We start from the raw sequence: 16,853 nt of genomic DNA, 5'->3' as shown, positions 1-16,853 counted from the left end.
GCACCAGGCTTCTAGTACTTCAATATAAAAATGTAAAGAATATGTTACTTATTTGGTCCAATTAGTGAACATAATGAAGTTCTACAGTATTACATAGTAAATCAAAAGCTATTGCCTAGCACCCGTTCCTTGCAAGATCACCTAGGAAAGGAGACACAAGGAAAGGTCTAAGCTGGAGCCCCTCTTGTAGAAAGAATTTATTTAAACTCTTCTGAGCCTTGAGGTTATCAGATGTAAAATTGCTCAGGAAACCCTGGCTGGAGAGCTCAGTTGGTTAAAGCATCATCTCAAAACACCAAGGTTTCAGGTTCAATCTCCAGTCAGGACACAAACAAAAAGAAACCAATAAATAAGTGGAACAACAAATCAATGTTTCTCTCTCTTTCCTTCTCTCTCTCTCTCTAAAACCAATAAATATAAAAAATACTTTTTAATTGTTTGGGGCAAAATAGGTAAGAAATTTTTTTATATATGCCATTCAGGGTTTCCTGCTAAAGGGTTTCCCTGCAAACTGTCAGCAGTCTACAAAGCAGGAGATGTTGTTCCTGATGTTCCGTGACTGGCACGGTAATCATGTCTGCCTGCCCGGAGGCGTGCCCACTCCCACTGTGCTGCACTGGCAGGCGGCCTGACCAGTTGTGACTCACAGCTGTAATGGCAGACCAAGAAACATCTGAAATCCAACAGGCCCCTACAGTCCATCAGGTTGGCCTTCCTGATTGATTGACCACAGTTCGCAAAATGAAATTTCCTAAACCCAAATAGAGCACTTGCCATGGATCCTATGAGGGAACAAAGGGGGAAAGGGACTAGAGTAAGTCGCCTGTTTCCTGGACACGTGAGCTGGGAAATGGAACAGCCAAGAACCGTGGGCTCGAAGGTGCTCCCTGGACACACGCTCTGTGACCTGGAGCAAAGCCTTTCACACGGCTAAGCCCTGGCCTCTCACATCTGCAAATAGAGACAAAATGCCTACCACATAAGGTTGTTGGAGGATTAAATAAAACAACATATGCACAGCGTACTGTGAACTGTAAAATGAGAAACAAATACAAGGTGTTGTTTGACTGTCACACTTTAGTGCTGCCATCAACATCCAACTTCCCCAAGAAAGCATTTTGACTCTTCAAGTCTAATACACTCCCAGAAGTGAGAAACAGCCATCTTACTCCCAAAAAACCTGCCCAGGACCCGAAATTTGTGGCAATTTGCCTCTTTTTCTCCCATGAAGTACTTCATACCTGGTTCAAATTATTCAATCAAATTATATATATAAAAGCCTAAGCGACCAAATGACTGGTCACTATGATGCGCACTGACCACGAGGGGGCAGATGCTCCCACAACCAACCTCCCTCAGCCAGCTGGCCCCGATGGCCCCACCAACCTCCCGTGGACCCTCACCCCGGCCAACCAGCCCTGATCAGCCCCAAGCCCCAATTGGCCCCAATCACTGGCCAAGCCATGGGTCCCTACCCATGCACGAATTTGTGCACCAGCCTCTAGTTAAATTATAATTCTTATTGATACAAGACCTCTTACGTTTTTAAAATCTTATCCTATTGATTCAGTGGTGCCCTCCCTACTATATGCTGGTTCTGAACAAGTCATTTGTGACTAACAACAAAGTTTGCCACACAGCAAAGAGGTTACATGCATTGGGTTTTGGAGGCCTTCAAAGCTAGTTCTAATCCACGAAGCATCCTTTATTAGCAGTGAGTCTTTGCAAATGTTACTCAACCCTCTGAGCTTCAGTTTCCTCCTCAATAAGATGACAATAATAACAGAACTCGCCCTTACAAGTCCTTTAATGCCATCATGTATGTAAACCACTTATTCAGCAGAGGCCATATAAGAGGGCCACACATTGTTGCTATTCCTACCAATTAAGAGGTAGAGTGTAATTCTCCTGCCTCTGCTTCTGGGCTGGCCTTAGTTACTTGCTTGAGAAATACAAGTGGCAGAAATGACATTCTGGGATCTGTGAGGGTAGATCACAAGAAACCTTTTAGCTTCTGCCCACAGCTCTTAGAACACTTGTTCTAGAAACAGCCAGCCACCATGTAAGTCTAACTGCCCTAATGCCCTGAGACTCCATGCTATAGGAAACCCACGCTAACTGTGTGGAGAAGCCACATGCAAAGAGACGCCTGGTTAATCCCAGCTGATACAGCCACCCCAGCCCAGACACCAGACATGCGCACAAGCAAGCGTTCCGAGGCTCCAGCCCCGGCCACCACCTGACTGAAACTACATGAGAAACCCCAAACAAGAACTGCCCATCTGAGCCCAGGCAACCCACAGCACCAAGAAAAATAATAATAAATCGTTATTGAAAACCACTAAGTGTGAGGTGGTTTGTTATGCGGCAATGGATATCTGAGACATTCAGCACGGTGCCTGGCACGTGAGATATAGTCAGTACATGTCTCTACTGTTGTTATTAAAGTGATATTGATAAACTAGAGTGATTTCAAGGCGATGACTTTTTTAATCAAAGGCAAAGGAATTCCAACATGCTTTCCTGATTGGAAAAGAACAGAGTACGTTTGGCTGCAATTCCAGAACTATACAACAATCCTTATCTGTTACTGATGTCGCTGTGATTAGGGGTAGGGGCAATTACAAATTATTATTGTGCTGGTGAGTTTTTAAATACTTTTTTCCTTTTTTAATTTATCCTTATTGTTGCAAGTATTACAGATGTCCCATTTGTTTGTTCATTTGTTGCTTTATTTGTTTTTCCCATTGACCCTCTTTACCCTGCCCCTACCCCTCCCAGGTCTTCACCACTCTATTGTCTGTGTCTATGAGCTATGCATATATGCATATAAGTTCCCATGGATATTTTTTAATAAGGAGGAAGTCAAGGATATATGAAGAGAACAAAATTCCCTCACACTCCACTCATAAGCAAGAACAAAAATGTGCCCATTGGTTTGTGGCAAGTTAGTTATGATGAATAAATACAAAGCAGAGGGCTGCTGCAAGTGAAACGTGAAATAATACAATTCATGTTAAAAGCAGCAACATGTTCAAAGCAATCAATTATATCAATTATAATTGTAACAATATTTTTAAATTTGTACATTTTTATTGTACAATATTATATATTACATTATCTTATTAAGATTAACCTATGAGGTGGAGGTTTAGAAATAATGCAAATCATCTTTTTAAACAGAGGTCTTTCTATTAAAAAATTGATATACCATATTTATTAGTAGTTCAAACTGAATTGTGTTGGGCGATCTTGAAATGACTGAGTTCATGACTCACATGCTTCTATAAATAATGTCTTCATGAGAAGAGCATTTTTAAAAAGCAAATGTATAATGTGCTTTATTTTGTCACATATATTTGACGTTTCCTCAGAATCTATGTGTTTAGATGGTAGTATCTAGGGTTTTCAAGATTGTCCATTAGTTGCATCACATCAGAAAAAGCAGTGAGACTGTGAGTCGGGGCCTGCTCTCTGGGATAGCATCTCGGGCCCACACTCGGCGTCACTCAGAATATACCTCCACATTCCACCTGGTGGTGCCCAGGGACCGAGGATCCGTCGCAGCCTTCCTTTCCCTGAGCCCTGCCAACACTGACTCTTCATTAGGGAAGAAAGCCTCCATTCGCCATGGCCGACCTGAGTGCCTGCAGCAGTACTTCTCAGACCTTTTTAAGATCCTACCGGCTTGTTTAAAAGGGAAAGCAACCCAGGGACCCCAATGTAGAATTTAATTATTGTGTAAATATGTACACACAATGAAAATGTACACAAACTGTTTATGCTATTGCAAAACAACAAAGACAGATGTATTAATTAGATACAAGTTAAACTATAAATCCAAATCAGCAGTCAAATATGATGGATGATGTTGCTCTGCTAAGCTGAACCAGCCCAGGGCTGTGCTGGACTCCGAGACCAGCACGTGCCATGTGATGGTTCAGTCCCCTCGCACTCCACTCGCAGTCCGTGGGCAGTTTTCAGTCTGCCTTCAAGGCAGTCCAAGCGGGACTCCACTCCCCGCAGAGGCTGCTGCACTCAGGGGGAAGTCAGCACGGCCTGCCCTCCCACCAGGCCGATGGCAGCAGAGTCCCCGGCTGGCGAGCTCCCTCACATGCGTCCTCCTGTGGTCCCAGTCCACCCTCCCATGGCCGCTACGTGTCAGATGGTGTCACTGCTCTGCTTCCCACACCGGACCACGAGTCCCCACATAATCAGCCCCACAAATCGTCTGCTCTCTTCCCAGTGGTCACTCTGCTCCAGCCACAGTGGCCCGCCTGCAGGTCCTCAAACTCACCAGGCAAGGCCTTGGGGTCCCTCCCCTCTGTGGAGAGGGCCGATCGTAAACAGTGTCTCTTTGTCTTTGCCCAAGGCCACCTCAGTGAGGCCTTCCTCAAGCCCTGACTTAAAGCCACCACTCCCCGGCCAGCACTCCAAGACCCCTCTCTGCTTTCTTTCTTGGAAGCACTTGTCACCGTCTGTCAGAGTAAGTATTTATGTCTGTTGCCTCTACTCGAAGGTCAGCTCCATGAGGCCAGGGATTACGGATCTGTTTCGTCACCTGCTGTATGCCCAACGCTGGAGGCGTCGGGTAAATATCTGTGGCATGTGCTATGGAATCGCCTGTTCTCCGCACGGCCCCAGCGTATCATTTCTGTGCTAACTCTGCCTCCGTTCTTTCCTCATCGGTCAGTTTCAATGGGCGTTAAAGTTGTGACACAGAAAAAGTCTGGGATATAATTCTATTTTAATTTTTTAAAGAACATCATTGAAATTAACAGGCACAAAAAAACCTGCTGAACAGATCAGCACCCATAACTTTCCTAGACTCCATTTAGAGAAATACTGGGTTAGAGAGTGGTGAGAAAGCCACAGCCCCACCAATGAGGAGGTCGCAGAGCACACCTCAAACAGAGGCACTGCCATCCAGCGATGGAAGAGAGGGCACAAATGAAACTACAGCACGACCTAATGAGCCACTCAAAGTCTATGTCCCACTGATGACACCTGACCTTTGCCCACCTGAGGGTAGAAACTGGCACATTTCAAGGCCCTGATCCAAGTTTATATTCCACTTTCATTATCAGTCACTTCCACTGACAGCCAGACGGAGGTCTACCCACCAAGCATCTCCTTGGGCACTGAAGTCATCTTTATATGGGCTTTATATTAATTACCCCAGTATTTAACGCACACAAAATCAACCAACACAGAGAAGCAAACGAGGTAACTTACCAAGCAGCCCCTGCCCCACTTGGACAACCACTATGACTCTTGAGTCTTTTCAAGGCTTTCCCATCTATTGGTGCATAATATAAAGAGAGGCACACTTTCCCCCATTTGCAGCCAAAACTATCAATAACATTGGGCATTTGAAGGCGGCAGTCACAAGCCCTCCCTAGCCAATCCCAGACCCCGCCAGCCCTCATCTTAGGGACATTCAGCAATTGTCGTGCTCCGTCCATCAGCTGTCTGGTGGTGTTACTTCACCTTTCCCAGTAAGGCCCCAGCTGACCAAGATCACTGCTGGACGGACCCCTCCAGGACAGAGGCCCCTCCCCTACAGGAAATGGTTCTGTGAGCCTGCCACACAGCAGCCCTGCCTCTCTGGTCATCTCCCACAGCACAAGACCCACTAGTTAAATCCTCACTGGCTTTATACGGACCCTTCTTGTTGTTTTTTAGAACAGAAAATGCCTGTGTTACTCCTCCCAGCGTAACCCTGGCCAGGTTACTGGCAGCAGAAAGGAAGGTGCCCGTGCGTAGCCCAGCATGCTCCCTGCTGCTCAGGGAGGGGAGCAAGTGGAAAGCAGAGTTAGAAACTTTTGCCCGGATGTCTCTTTAAAAGGAGGACAGCCTGGTGATTCACCGATGAGGAGTGCAGAGGATCAGAAAACAAATTTAAATGGGAAGAAAATGACCCTGCGGAGCAGAAAAGAACGGAGACGTAGCAGAAGAAATGGGGGAGGATGGTGAGCCTGGTGTTGATCATAAAATAAAAAAGCAGACACCCGGGTGTAAAACAGAATACAGGGAAGAAGAAGAGCTATGAGTGGGTGAGCCACGAGGACAGGGAGGCGGGCAGGATGATTCCTTGACGCCTGCAGGATCACACACTAACCACAGGGAAACAAGACCTCAGCAGGTTGGTACAATTACATACGTTATTTTAAAGAAAGGATGCTAAAGGCACCAAACTGCAAACCTCAACGTGTGATCTCGAAGGAAAATCAACATTTGTCATTTTATTACTAATTATTTCCCCTACCTCATCATTAGATTTAAAATTGAATTAAGATGAACATGTATTACTTTATGGGGGGGGAAAAATAGCTTTCTAGAAGTTTATTATGAAAAAGTTTAGGTAATATTTATTTCTAAAGCAAAACATATCTATGAAGCATGTATTATGATGCTACGAGACGTTCTTTAGAATAAAGACTTAAGACATCGCAGGCGGATCACGAGCATTCTCGTGTTTTCATATTACACAGTGTTTTACATAAAAGTTAAAGGCGCGCCTTAAAATTAAATACCACTGCATTTTGAAGTTATTTATTACATGTTCCTACAAGCTAATATCTTTTTAAAGTATGACACTTTGTAGAACGTTTTTTGTACTCGTTCAATAAGAACTTATCTGGCCACTGGGTAAAGCTAGCAATAAAACTACTGGTGCACAAAGTGTTAATTAAGCTTAAGCTTGCCGTAAATGTAAATGCCCTGGCTAATAGTCTAACCAGAAAAATAACAAAACACACACACACACACACACACACACACACACACACACACACACAGGAACAGTTCACTCTTTCCCCTCGCCAGCAAAGGGCAAGTTTTACATGAAACCGTGTGTGTGTGTGTGTGTGTGTGTGTGTGCGTGTCCTTCCCTTCTCTCTGTCTCTCCTCTCTCTCTCTCTCTCTCTCTCTCTCTCTCTCTCTCTCTCTCTCTTTCTCTCTCTCTCCTTCTTTTCTAGGGGGTCTTGGATGGAAGCACTTTTTAAAACGTGTTTTTATTGATATTTAGAGAGAAAGGGAGAGACAGAAATACGGATGGCCTGGCCTGGCTGTCTCCTGCACTCCCCCTACTGGGGATAGAACCCAAAACTCAGGCCTGTGCCCTGCCCTGGAATCAAATCAGCGACCTCTTAGTGAGTGGGGGGACACTCAACCTCCTGAGCCACACCGGTGGGGCCGATGGAGGTACTTTTTAAGGACCACACAATCTATTTGCAGACCTCAGTTAAAACAGTGCCTCCATGGGGCGGAAGTGAAGTAATACCGGAGAACTGAAAAATGTGGACAAACAGATACAGTTGGTACAAAGGGATCTAGCTCTCTGGTACTTGTTCAAGCAGAGCAAAACGGAAGGAAGATGGTTTCCCCTGGGTCCTGCTTGCTCTCCCGCAGGGCCCACTCAATCTGATAATGCAAGCCTTCCAGGAGCACCTGGGGGAACTGACCGAAGTGGCCTAGGCTGCCTTATGGATTAAGTTCTGAGCAAGCGGAAGCCAACTTCACGGCCTGCAGTGAAGTGGAAGCAGGTCCGGGGCCTCAGAAGTAAAAACTATATATCAGAAAAAGACTCATGGAAACAGAAGATGCCACAGTGAGAAACTCATTCAGTGACACTGATGTTAAATCTCACTTTCTCTTTTCTGATTTCTGCTGACAAAGTTAGAAAACAAGAAAGACAACTCCGGCTCCACAGGACATACGTGTGACTCTCAGCAGCTCAGGGATCGCACCACGGAACTGAAGACACAGAACCAAAGCCAGCCCCTGGGTAAGTGAGAGGGGATGCTCCACTCTGGTCCTGCCGGAGACTGAACACACGTGATCACCCACCACCCAACCAGCCCGCTCCCCATCTTTCAGAGCTCCTGTGCCCCTCACTCGGCTCTGTCGTGTCTTTTTTTCTATGTAAGACCTCTGACAGACTGTGGATTGTATATTCCCCAGCTTCCTGTTAAAACCTAAATTCTACAAGTCCAAATCCCTTAGTCTGTTTTATTCAGACACATCATGCCTGGCACTTGTACAAGCGAAGAGATATTTTCTGAATGAGTGTCACAGAACTAAATGGGAAAGAATATTTTAATATTATACATGAGCACATAAAAAAATAAGACCAACATCACTTTTGTTGTCTTCTCGCCAAAAAGCTGAGCCAGAAAAAGCAATGAGGAAGCAATCAGACTAAGATCTTGGGACTTTCTACAAAGCAACTGGCCTGGGATTTTTGCAAAAATACTAATGTCATGGTTGAAAAAGAGGAGCGGAGTTGCTTTAGAAGAGAGACATGATAAGCCAAGGTAATACATGATCTCTGACTAGAACCTGGATTTAAAAAAAAAAAAAAAAAAAAAAAAAAAAAACACCTGTTAAGGCCATTTAGGGACAAATGAAAAAGCTGGGTATGGACCCTATGCTCAGCACTATTGTTGTATTTGTGAGATAGTGCTGTGATAGTTGTGTGGGGACGGTCCTTTTTCCTAAGTGATATATGCTGAAGTATTTAGGAATGAAGTGTTATAATGTCTGCAATTTATTTTCAGGTGGTTCAGGGGGAAAGTAGTGTTATTTAGATACATTAGAAAGAGAAGCCAAGAGTGGCAAAATGTTAGCCCTACTATGTCTACAGACAATTCACTGTATTATACATTTGAAAATTTTCAAGATAATCCACGGGAAAAGCAGAGTTAAAAGTAAAAGAACTCATTCCAGAGGGCCAGTGGAGTCCATGGGAGAGCAGTCAGCCCAGGAGCGGGAAGGCTGTGCTCTTCACCTCCCTACACTCTCAACTACATCGCCCTCCAGAGGACACCTGAGACCCGGAGCCACACCTGCTCTCTCCGGTGCCTGGAGTCCACGCCCACCGTTCCTCCTTTGAAGCGTGTTCAGATCCTTCCTATTCCACGAAACCTTCCCAGATTGCTCCCTTCCCAGCACCCACCATATTTCACTTAAACTCCACCATCTCCTCCTGCACCTCCAGCGTCCCATGCACCACAAATGCCATGGATACTAGTTCCTGTGCTCATGCCTGTCTTTCCTGCTCACCCAGGAGACTCTCCATCACACGCAGAGACGAGAAACCCACCCTCCCTACTTTCTATCTCTAGGAGAGCTTGCACCACAGCAAGGACTCAAAACAAACCTCGATTAAAAACTTTCTGACCCTCGCCTATTCTCATATCTAATAAGATGATTGATAGATAGTCAATGTTTATCATCACACTCTGTTATTTCTGCTGAGCATGGCTCTGTGGTAAGTGCTGTCACAGGAACGCAGGCCACGTAGTTAGGTGCATTGCTAGTGTGTCCACATCCTGGGGAAAGCAGAGTACTCTTTGAAGACAGGCATCAAACACCCACAGCTCCCAGCATGACAGAAGCATGCAATAAATGGTGAAGGATTGAGTGAATGAATGCCTACTCCACTTTCATAGTTGCACAGACTTGCAAGCACTAAAAATTAGCTAAACCTGTTGGACACAATTAAATTTGAAGTCGTTGTCCTAGCCAGTTTGGCTCTGTGGATAGAGCATCAACCTGCAGACTAAAGGGTCCCGGGGTTTGATTCAGGTCAGGGACAAGTACCTCGGCTGCAGGGTCCTCCCCAGCCCAGGCCCTGGTCGGGCTCATGCAGGAGGCAACCAGTCAATGTGTTTCTCTCACATCGATGTTTCTCTCTGTCTTTCCCACTCTCTTCCATTCTCCTTAAAAATCAATGGGAAAATATCCTCCAGTGAGGATTAAAAAATAAAATAAGATAGATAAATTTGAACACTTTTTCTAATTCATGGACTCAAAATCTTTGTATATCCCAGCACCTATTTTAAAGAGGAAGCTTTCTATATATCATTGGAAAAGGAAAATTATCATTTAAACAGTATCAAGTTTATTAAATAAAAAATTAAGTATTATAAAATATTTAACTTTCATCAACTTCAAAGTTTATGTTGCTCCCAAATTTTGCATGTATTCCTAACTGGTTTGGCTCTGTGGCTACAGTGTCGGCCTGCAGACTGAAGGGTCCCAGGTTCGATTCCAGTCAAAGGCATGTACCTTGGTTGCAGACCCATACCCAGTAGGGAGTGTGCAGGAGGCAGCTGATCGATATTTCTAACTATCTCTCTCCCTTCCTCTCTATAAAAAAAAATCAATAAAATATATTTTTTTAAAAATTTTCTGCATGTAACCAAACTTTTTTAAAAATATATATTTTTATTGATTTTTTACAGAGAGAAAGAGAGAGGGATAGAGAGTTAGGAACATCAATGAGAGAGAATCATCGATTAGCTGCCTCTTGCACACCCCCTACCGGGGATGTGCCCGCAACCAAGGTACATGCCCTTGACTGGAATCTAACCCGAGATCTTTCAGTCTACAGGCCAAAGCTCTATCTACTGAGCCAAACCAGTTTTGGCTGTAACCAAACTTTCAAATCTGAGAACAATCAGAGAAGTGATTCCACCCCAAATACTAAGTCATCAATTTCTTCTTGCAAATTTTTCTTTGCTTCTTCTAACATTTCTTGTGTTTCTTCTTGAGAATGGCTAATGAAAACATCACCAATCTGATAAGGTATCAGTAAGCAGCTAGGATCCGCAAGCATGATGTCCTCACGTGTACCTTCTAAAATTCTGGAGTTGTTTCTTTTTTGATATCTATTCTTCCTTCTGTTCTGTGATTCTACTTGTATTCTGTGCAGATTTGTTTATCTTTTGTTTATTTTCAAAGGCAACATTGACATTTTTTGTAGCTGCCTCTTCATGGTGGCCGCCATCTTGGGACTGGACCATGGTGAGAGGCTGTATCATTTACGTTGATTCTCTGCCCAGTTCCACCAGTGCTGAACCACACTTTCCACAGGAGTTCAATTTATTATAATAGAGGAATCAGTTGTAGTAAAAAAATGCATTATATTGCTAGCCTCTCTGCACACCCTCTCCAGAATACCCCCCCCCCCCCGCAAAAGAAATGCTAGTTTCTGGGGGGGGGGAAATAAAAATGTGTATGTTAACAGAATCTCAGACTGAAAAGAAAAGCAAATGTGATAGTTGCCTAGCCCAGTTCTCCCTGATATATTCATTCCTTCAACGATGACACCGACAAATTCAAATAACCTTATAGAATACTTACAGTAACGGAAGCTCCCTATTGCTCAAAGCAGTCCATTTGAGGCTCTACAGAGCTGACTGATATGCCTACTGTAAGCATTCCACTCTTGTGTCCTCAAGAACCACACACACCTTACATGTGAAGGCCTATACATATGTATTTGAAGCCCCCGCTGCTCAGATGTTCCTAGGTATTTGATTTCTAGGTGATAAACCACCATATAGATTCAACAGGCCAAAAAGAGAAGCAACCTCAAGCTCCTTATCAGAAGCAGGAATGTCTTCAGTGTCTTTAATGTCTTCAATGTCTCTTCACCAGGCCACTCAGCTGTTAAGGAAGTGGCAGAAATTTCTAAAATGTTGTCAAGACAACCAAAGTCCAAATATAAATCTCTTTGGGATTCCACTCAGAAGTAGTTTTTAAGTGTACACCATACACACCCAGAGAAAATAATAAAAGAAAGATCCTCTCCTCCCACTCCTTTTTTCTTCCTCCTTCTTCTTCTCCTTCTCCTCCTCCTTCTCCTCCTCCTCCTCTTCCTCCTCCTCCTCCTCTTCCTCCTCTTTCTCTTCCTCCTCCTTCTCTCTCTCTCTCCCCTCTTGCTTTTTGCCAGGGGTAATGTGTGTTAAAAATGCATACTGGGAAGCTTTCCACCTTTGAGATTGGAACAGCTGTTGCCTCAGTATTGTTTTCGTTAGTTTTTTTTTTGTGTGTGTGTTTTTTTAACATACTTGGCAGTTTTTAAGGGAGTTGTTTTTAAGTTCCATGCTTTATAATACTAATTGAGATTACAGTGTGGGACAATTGGTACTTTATTGGCAAAAACCTAGGGTCCTAGGTATCCAGCTAGAACCCCTATCAAACACACTCTCCTGTATGGTTAGTTTCCAAAAGATGTCACAACTTACCCCAAGAAAGGTCATTCACAAAAGCTTTGGGATAAAAAACGAGGAAGTACACCCATAAGAACAATGAGAGTCAAGAATGTATTAAAAGGATATCTAAAGAAATACAAGGTGCTTGAGTCCTTGGTTTTTCCAACAGCACAAAGCATTCAGAGAATGTGCCACAGACTACTGTCAATTCCATGTGGGAGCATTCGCCAAAAGAAATAAGATCAGACATACCCTGACATCAGGGCTCTGAAAGGCACAAGTACAGGTAGAGAAGACATGCCATCTGGCCCACTCTCATTTCCACCTGCTACCAATGACCCTTTTGCCAGGACCTCTGACCCCACCATGGAAGCAAGAGACTACCATGAAGAGAGATAAAAGTCTGCTCTACCTATGCCTAAAACAACCTTGGGAAGCACATCCCCAAGTAATCACTAAGCAATCAAAGTTAAAGATCAGGCACAAAAAAAGCCTCCCCACCCCCTAATCTCTCCAGTGAGATAGCAAGAGTCCAATTAGGAGGCCCACATTTTCCATCACCTTCTCAAGGGAACCCAACAGAAAGTGATCCCAACAGAGGGTGTGCTTGCTAGGGTCTTGGTTATACTGAGACTTCAGGGAGGTGTGGCAGTGCTAAAAAAAACAGGAAGCTCAGTGCTAGCCACATGCAACACTTCACAGATCTCCTGACACAAACAGCAAAGGAGCTCAGGGTTCTTATCAAATTTTTGAAATGACTTCTGGACTTTCGTAAGTCCACAGCGTTCTCTCTCAGATCAAGAGAGCAAACCCAAGGCAGTTACAATTGTTCACCCAAATGCTCTCTCACCTCCCCAAAAAAATCACCGAATTTGGGTGAACAATTGAGAATATAGCCTGTCACACATCTTATCCAGGACAGGACCGGCGAAACCTGGGGACTTAGCAAATATTATTTTATGTGGATAATAAGGTCGCTGGCCTTTCAAATAAGACATCCTCTGACCTAAGACTAAAACCTAGAGCCATTCTCAAAAAAATTTTTTAAATGCCATCAAAGTGGTGTGACATGATTGGTACGTCAAAGCCTCTGTTTGTTCAGAAATATCTTTCCTGCTCTGTTTTGGGATTGTTCTCCTTTTCCAAGCTCAAACTCCTATGTCAACAGAGTAGAGTTACTGCAAAGAACAAGCAAACCAGGGTGAGGCATTGTGTCCAGGACGCCACTAAGAGTGTGGTTCATTCTCCGAGATAAGAGAAAAAGAAGTGAGCCCTAACCGGTTTGGCTCAGTGGATAGGGCGTCAGCCTGCGGATTGAAGGGTCCCAGGTTCAATTCCGGTCAAGGGCATATACCTTGGTAGTGGGCACATCCTCGGTGGGGAGTGTGCATGAGGCAGCTGATCGATGTTTCTCTCTCATCGATGTTTCTAACCCTCTGTCCCTATCCCTCTCCCTTTGACTCTGTAAAAAAAAAAAAAAAAAAAAAAAAAAATTCAATAAAATATATTTTTTAAAAAGAGAGAGAGAAAGAAGTGAAGGGATTTCTCCCAGCTTTCTCATCTCCCAAGCTTGCTCACTATCACCTGGAACCATAGCTTGGCAGGAAATGGTACCAGATATCTCAGAAGATCATCTGATATAGTCCTCTGCCTTCAAAGAAAAGATGTCATTATATCCATTTTACAAAGGAGGTGACTGCGATACTTGTCCAAAACTGCACAGCTAGTGAGCGGGGAAGAATGGGACCGGGTTGCTGCCTCCTGGAGCAGGGCCCTTTCCACCGATCTGTTTCCTTATAGAAAGACAGAGATTTATCCAACAGTGAACTTGAAAATAATTCATGCGATGGGTCAGAGCCTGTGCCATTCAAGGAGATGACAAGGGAGAAAACATAAGGGGTGGGGGGAGAGAGAGGCCAAATATTTCCCACATCGTCTGTTCTCTTGGCCTCGCCTGATACACACACAACACGTGTCGAAGTTGCTTCTCGGTTCCCTGGGACATGGCATTCCGCCGAAGTCACTTCTAAGAGTCCGAAATGACTCCTCACAAGGCAAACACTGGATCCCTGGGACTGAGGTCTGGACTGCATTACAGAGCCTGGCAGACAGGGCCACCTCCCCCGGAAACACTGAGAAAGGTCAACAGAGGAGGCCCAGAGCAGCACCCCATTCAGATCCTGTTGGTGGCTTGGGGGGGAGGGGGGGGGGCGCGGAACACCAGGGGGTTTGTGCAGGGGTGACAGGCAGTTTGCCAGATGCCCTGGGACTCGAGGGGAACCCGACAGCCCAGGGGACAAGAGAATTCTGGCATAGGAGACGGTCAGGTACCCCTCCTGTCAAAGGTTCCACAGGGGCCTCGTGTGGCCCAGACAGCCCGCTGAGCTGCTACAAGTGGATCCTCGCCTAGAATCATTTCCTCTTTATACACTTCCTGCACATCCATCTTGACAGACCAGTTAGCCTCTCTTTGAGGCGAATAAGGACGGGGCTACCCCCCACCAATGCTCCTGTTTCTGGAAATGCTTTTCTTGGGACCAGTGGTTTTCTTTGCCAAGGACAGTACAATCAGGCACGGACGCCAAGGCCGCTGAGAACACCGCTTGAAACTGGCTCTTTCAAAAAGAAATCATCCTGGAATGTAATATTGCCCCCACCCCACCCCCAGGAAAGGAAAGAAAAGGAAAGAGAGGACCGTTAACCCTCTCTGAGCTCCCTGGGGCCGCTTTCCAGGCGCTGCCCTGTCCTCTGCCCGGTCCGCCCGGACCCTCCGCTTGGGAGTTTGTTTTTGTCTTTGTTTCTGGCTCCTCTCCCGGTTCTCCGGGCTCAGAGAGACCCAGTTTGGAAGGGGAGCGGGTGACACGGGGCTCCGGGGCACAAAAGTTTTCCAGGCGCAGCACTGGCGGCCCCGCCGGCCGCATCCCCCCGCGCCCCCCTCCTCCGCCGGCTTCTCTGTTTAAAGTCCCCCAACCAGCGGCCCCCGGAGCCACAGGGGACCCGGCGCCCTGCCCGGTCCGAGTAACTTAAAGTTTCCGCCGGAAGGAAATCATCAAAAGCGAAGAGAAAGCCCTCCACGGCCGTGGCCGGGGCTTAGTTGCAGCGGAGGGTCCCGGGCGGCCCGGCCCCGGCCCCGCGAGGCCCGGGCGGACCCCGGGCACCGGGCACCGGCCGGCGGGGGTGGAACGAGTAGAGAAAGCCGATCAGGCTCGGACCCGAACCCCCAACAGAGCTGGGACGCGGCGGGGTTGCGGGGGTGGGAGGAGGGCCAGGGGCCCCGGGGTAAGGTGGGCGCACGGGCCGGGGAGGGCAGGGGACGAGGGGGCGCGGGGGACCCGAGGGGCACGGAGACTGCGGGGGCGCACAGGCTTGGGGAGCGCCGGGAAGGGCGGAGGTGGAAAAGGGGGGCATACAGACCAAGGGGGGGATCAGGGGGTCTCTGGACAAAAGGGGGTGCAGGGGACAAGAGGGGTGCAAGAACGACAGGAAAGCAGGGGGCGTGGGAGGCGCACGGTGGAGGGTGCCCCCGGCCGGCGGGCGGCAGCGCAGGACTCACCCCGAGAAGGCACACTTTGAGCTCCCGTATCGCCATCATGAGCTCGGGACCGGGCCGGGCAGGGGCTCAGCATCCTCCGGGGCCCCGGCCGCGCCGCGCCCACGCCGAGCCCGCGGCCGCCAGTCCCCGCCTCCCCGCGCGGCGCCGCCGGCGGAACCTCCCGCCGCCGCTGCTATTTCTGGGCCTGCCGGGCCGGTCACGTGGCCCGCGGCTCCTCCCGGGGCCCCGGCCCGGCTCCCGGGAACGCCCCCGGACCTGCGGCGGGCCTGGGGGTGCCTCCACCCCAAGGCCCACTCAGCGGCCGGCCCAGGCTCTGCAGAGCCCCCTCTGGCATCTGCCTCCCCAGCCCGGATCGAAGGGATGCAGGGCCCCTGGGGTGGAAGGAGGACAGGACCCCACGACCGGCTGCGTCACTGGCTATTCCCTTCCTCATCTAAAAAATAGAAAAGAAAAAAAGAAAGTGGGTGCTGTCAGTCGAGGTCATTGACATAGGAGCATTTTGAAGTCTGTCTGTGTCCATCCCATCGGTAGATGACATTAGAGGTTCCTGGCAGAAAGGAAGCCAAGCAAGAGGCAATGGTGAGGATGAGAAGAAGGGGTTCACTTTGCAGCCCACATTCTCCTGCAGCTCCTGACACTGGGGCTCAGTTGACCTCCCCTGTAGCTCTTTGCTCTCAGCCCTGAGTTGGTTTTTCTGTATGTAGTTGAAAATGGAAGCAGTATTCTATTCCTCCCTCCAAAACAGGCCTATAAGGGTCTGGAAAGGAAACACACATTCTAGAGAAGCTGCCTCGCTCAGTACAGAAAATGCTCCAACCTGCCTGGGCAGACAGACAAGACACCCAGCCCTCAGACTGGAGAAATACGTGGCTCCAGACAGACCTGCATCCTTTCTTAACCTGTAAACGAAAAGAGGTTCCAGCTGGAGACAGTCAAAGGCTTGTGGGAACTACCCTCTTTTGTTCTCCATGCATGGCTCAGTGTGCCTCATGCACTCAGATGACTACTTGTTGCTGCTAGAGAAATGACATCTCTCACCTGAATAATTCACTGGCATTTCTAGTTGGAAATAATGTGGTTTAAAAAAAAAACAAGCCAAGCCGGAACTGGTTTGGCTCAGTGGTAGAGCGTCGGTCTGCGGGCTGAAAGGTCCCGGGTTCGATTCTGGTCAAGGGCATGTACCTTGGTTGCAGGCACATCCCCGGTAGGGGGTGTGCAGGAGGCAGCTGGTCAATGTTTCTCTCTCATTGACGTTTCTAGTTCTCTATCTCTCTCCCTTCCTCTCTGTAAAAAAT

The 16,853-nt window shown here is 47.0% G+C and overlaps 1 protein-coding gene across 1 annotated transcript in view; it reads right to left on the bottom strand.

The window, feature by feature from the left end:
• The window catches only part of RAB31 (RAB31, member RAS oncogene family), a 107,427-nt gene extending 91,632 nt beyond the window's left edge, over positions 1–15,795 (bottom strand). The window contains exon 1 of the mRNA XM_084887772.1: positions 15,559–15,795. Coding sequence (XP_084743898.1) covers positions 15,559–15,597 — 39 coding nt within the window. The 5' untranslated portion in view covers positions 15,598–15,795. The remainder of the gene's footprint in view (positions 1–15,558) is intronic.
• Between the last annotated feature and the right edge of the window lie 1,058 nt (positions 15,796–16,853).

The sequence above is a fragment of the Pipistrellus hanaki genome (assembly GCF_964339955.1).
Source record: "Pipistrellus hanaki genome assembly, chromosome: 6".
Lineage (NCBI taxonomy): Eukaryota > Metazoa > Chordata > Mammalia > Chiroptera > Vespertilionidae > Pipistrellus > Pipistrellus hanaki.
Note: the sequence above shows the minus strand (reverse complement) of the source record. Positions and strands in the feature narration are given on the sequence as shown.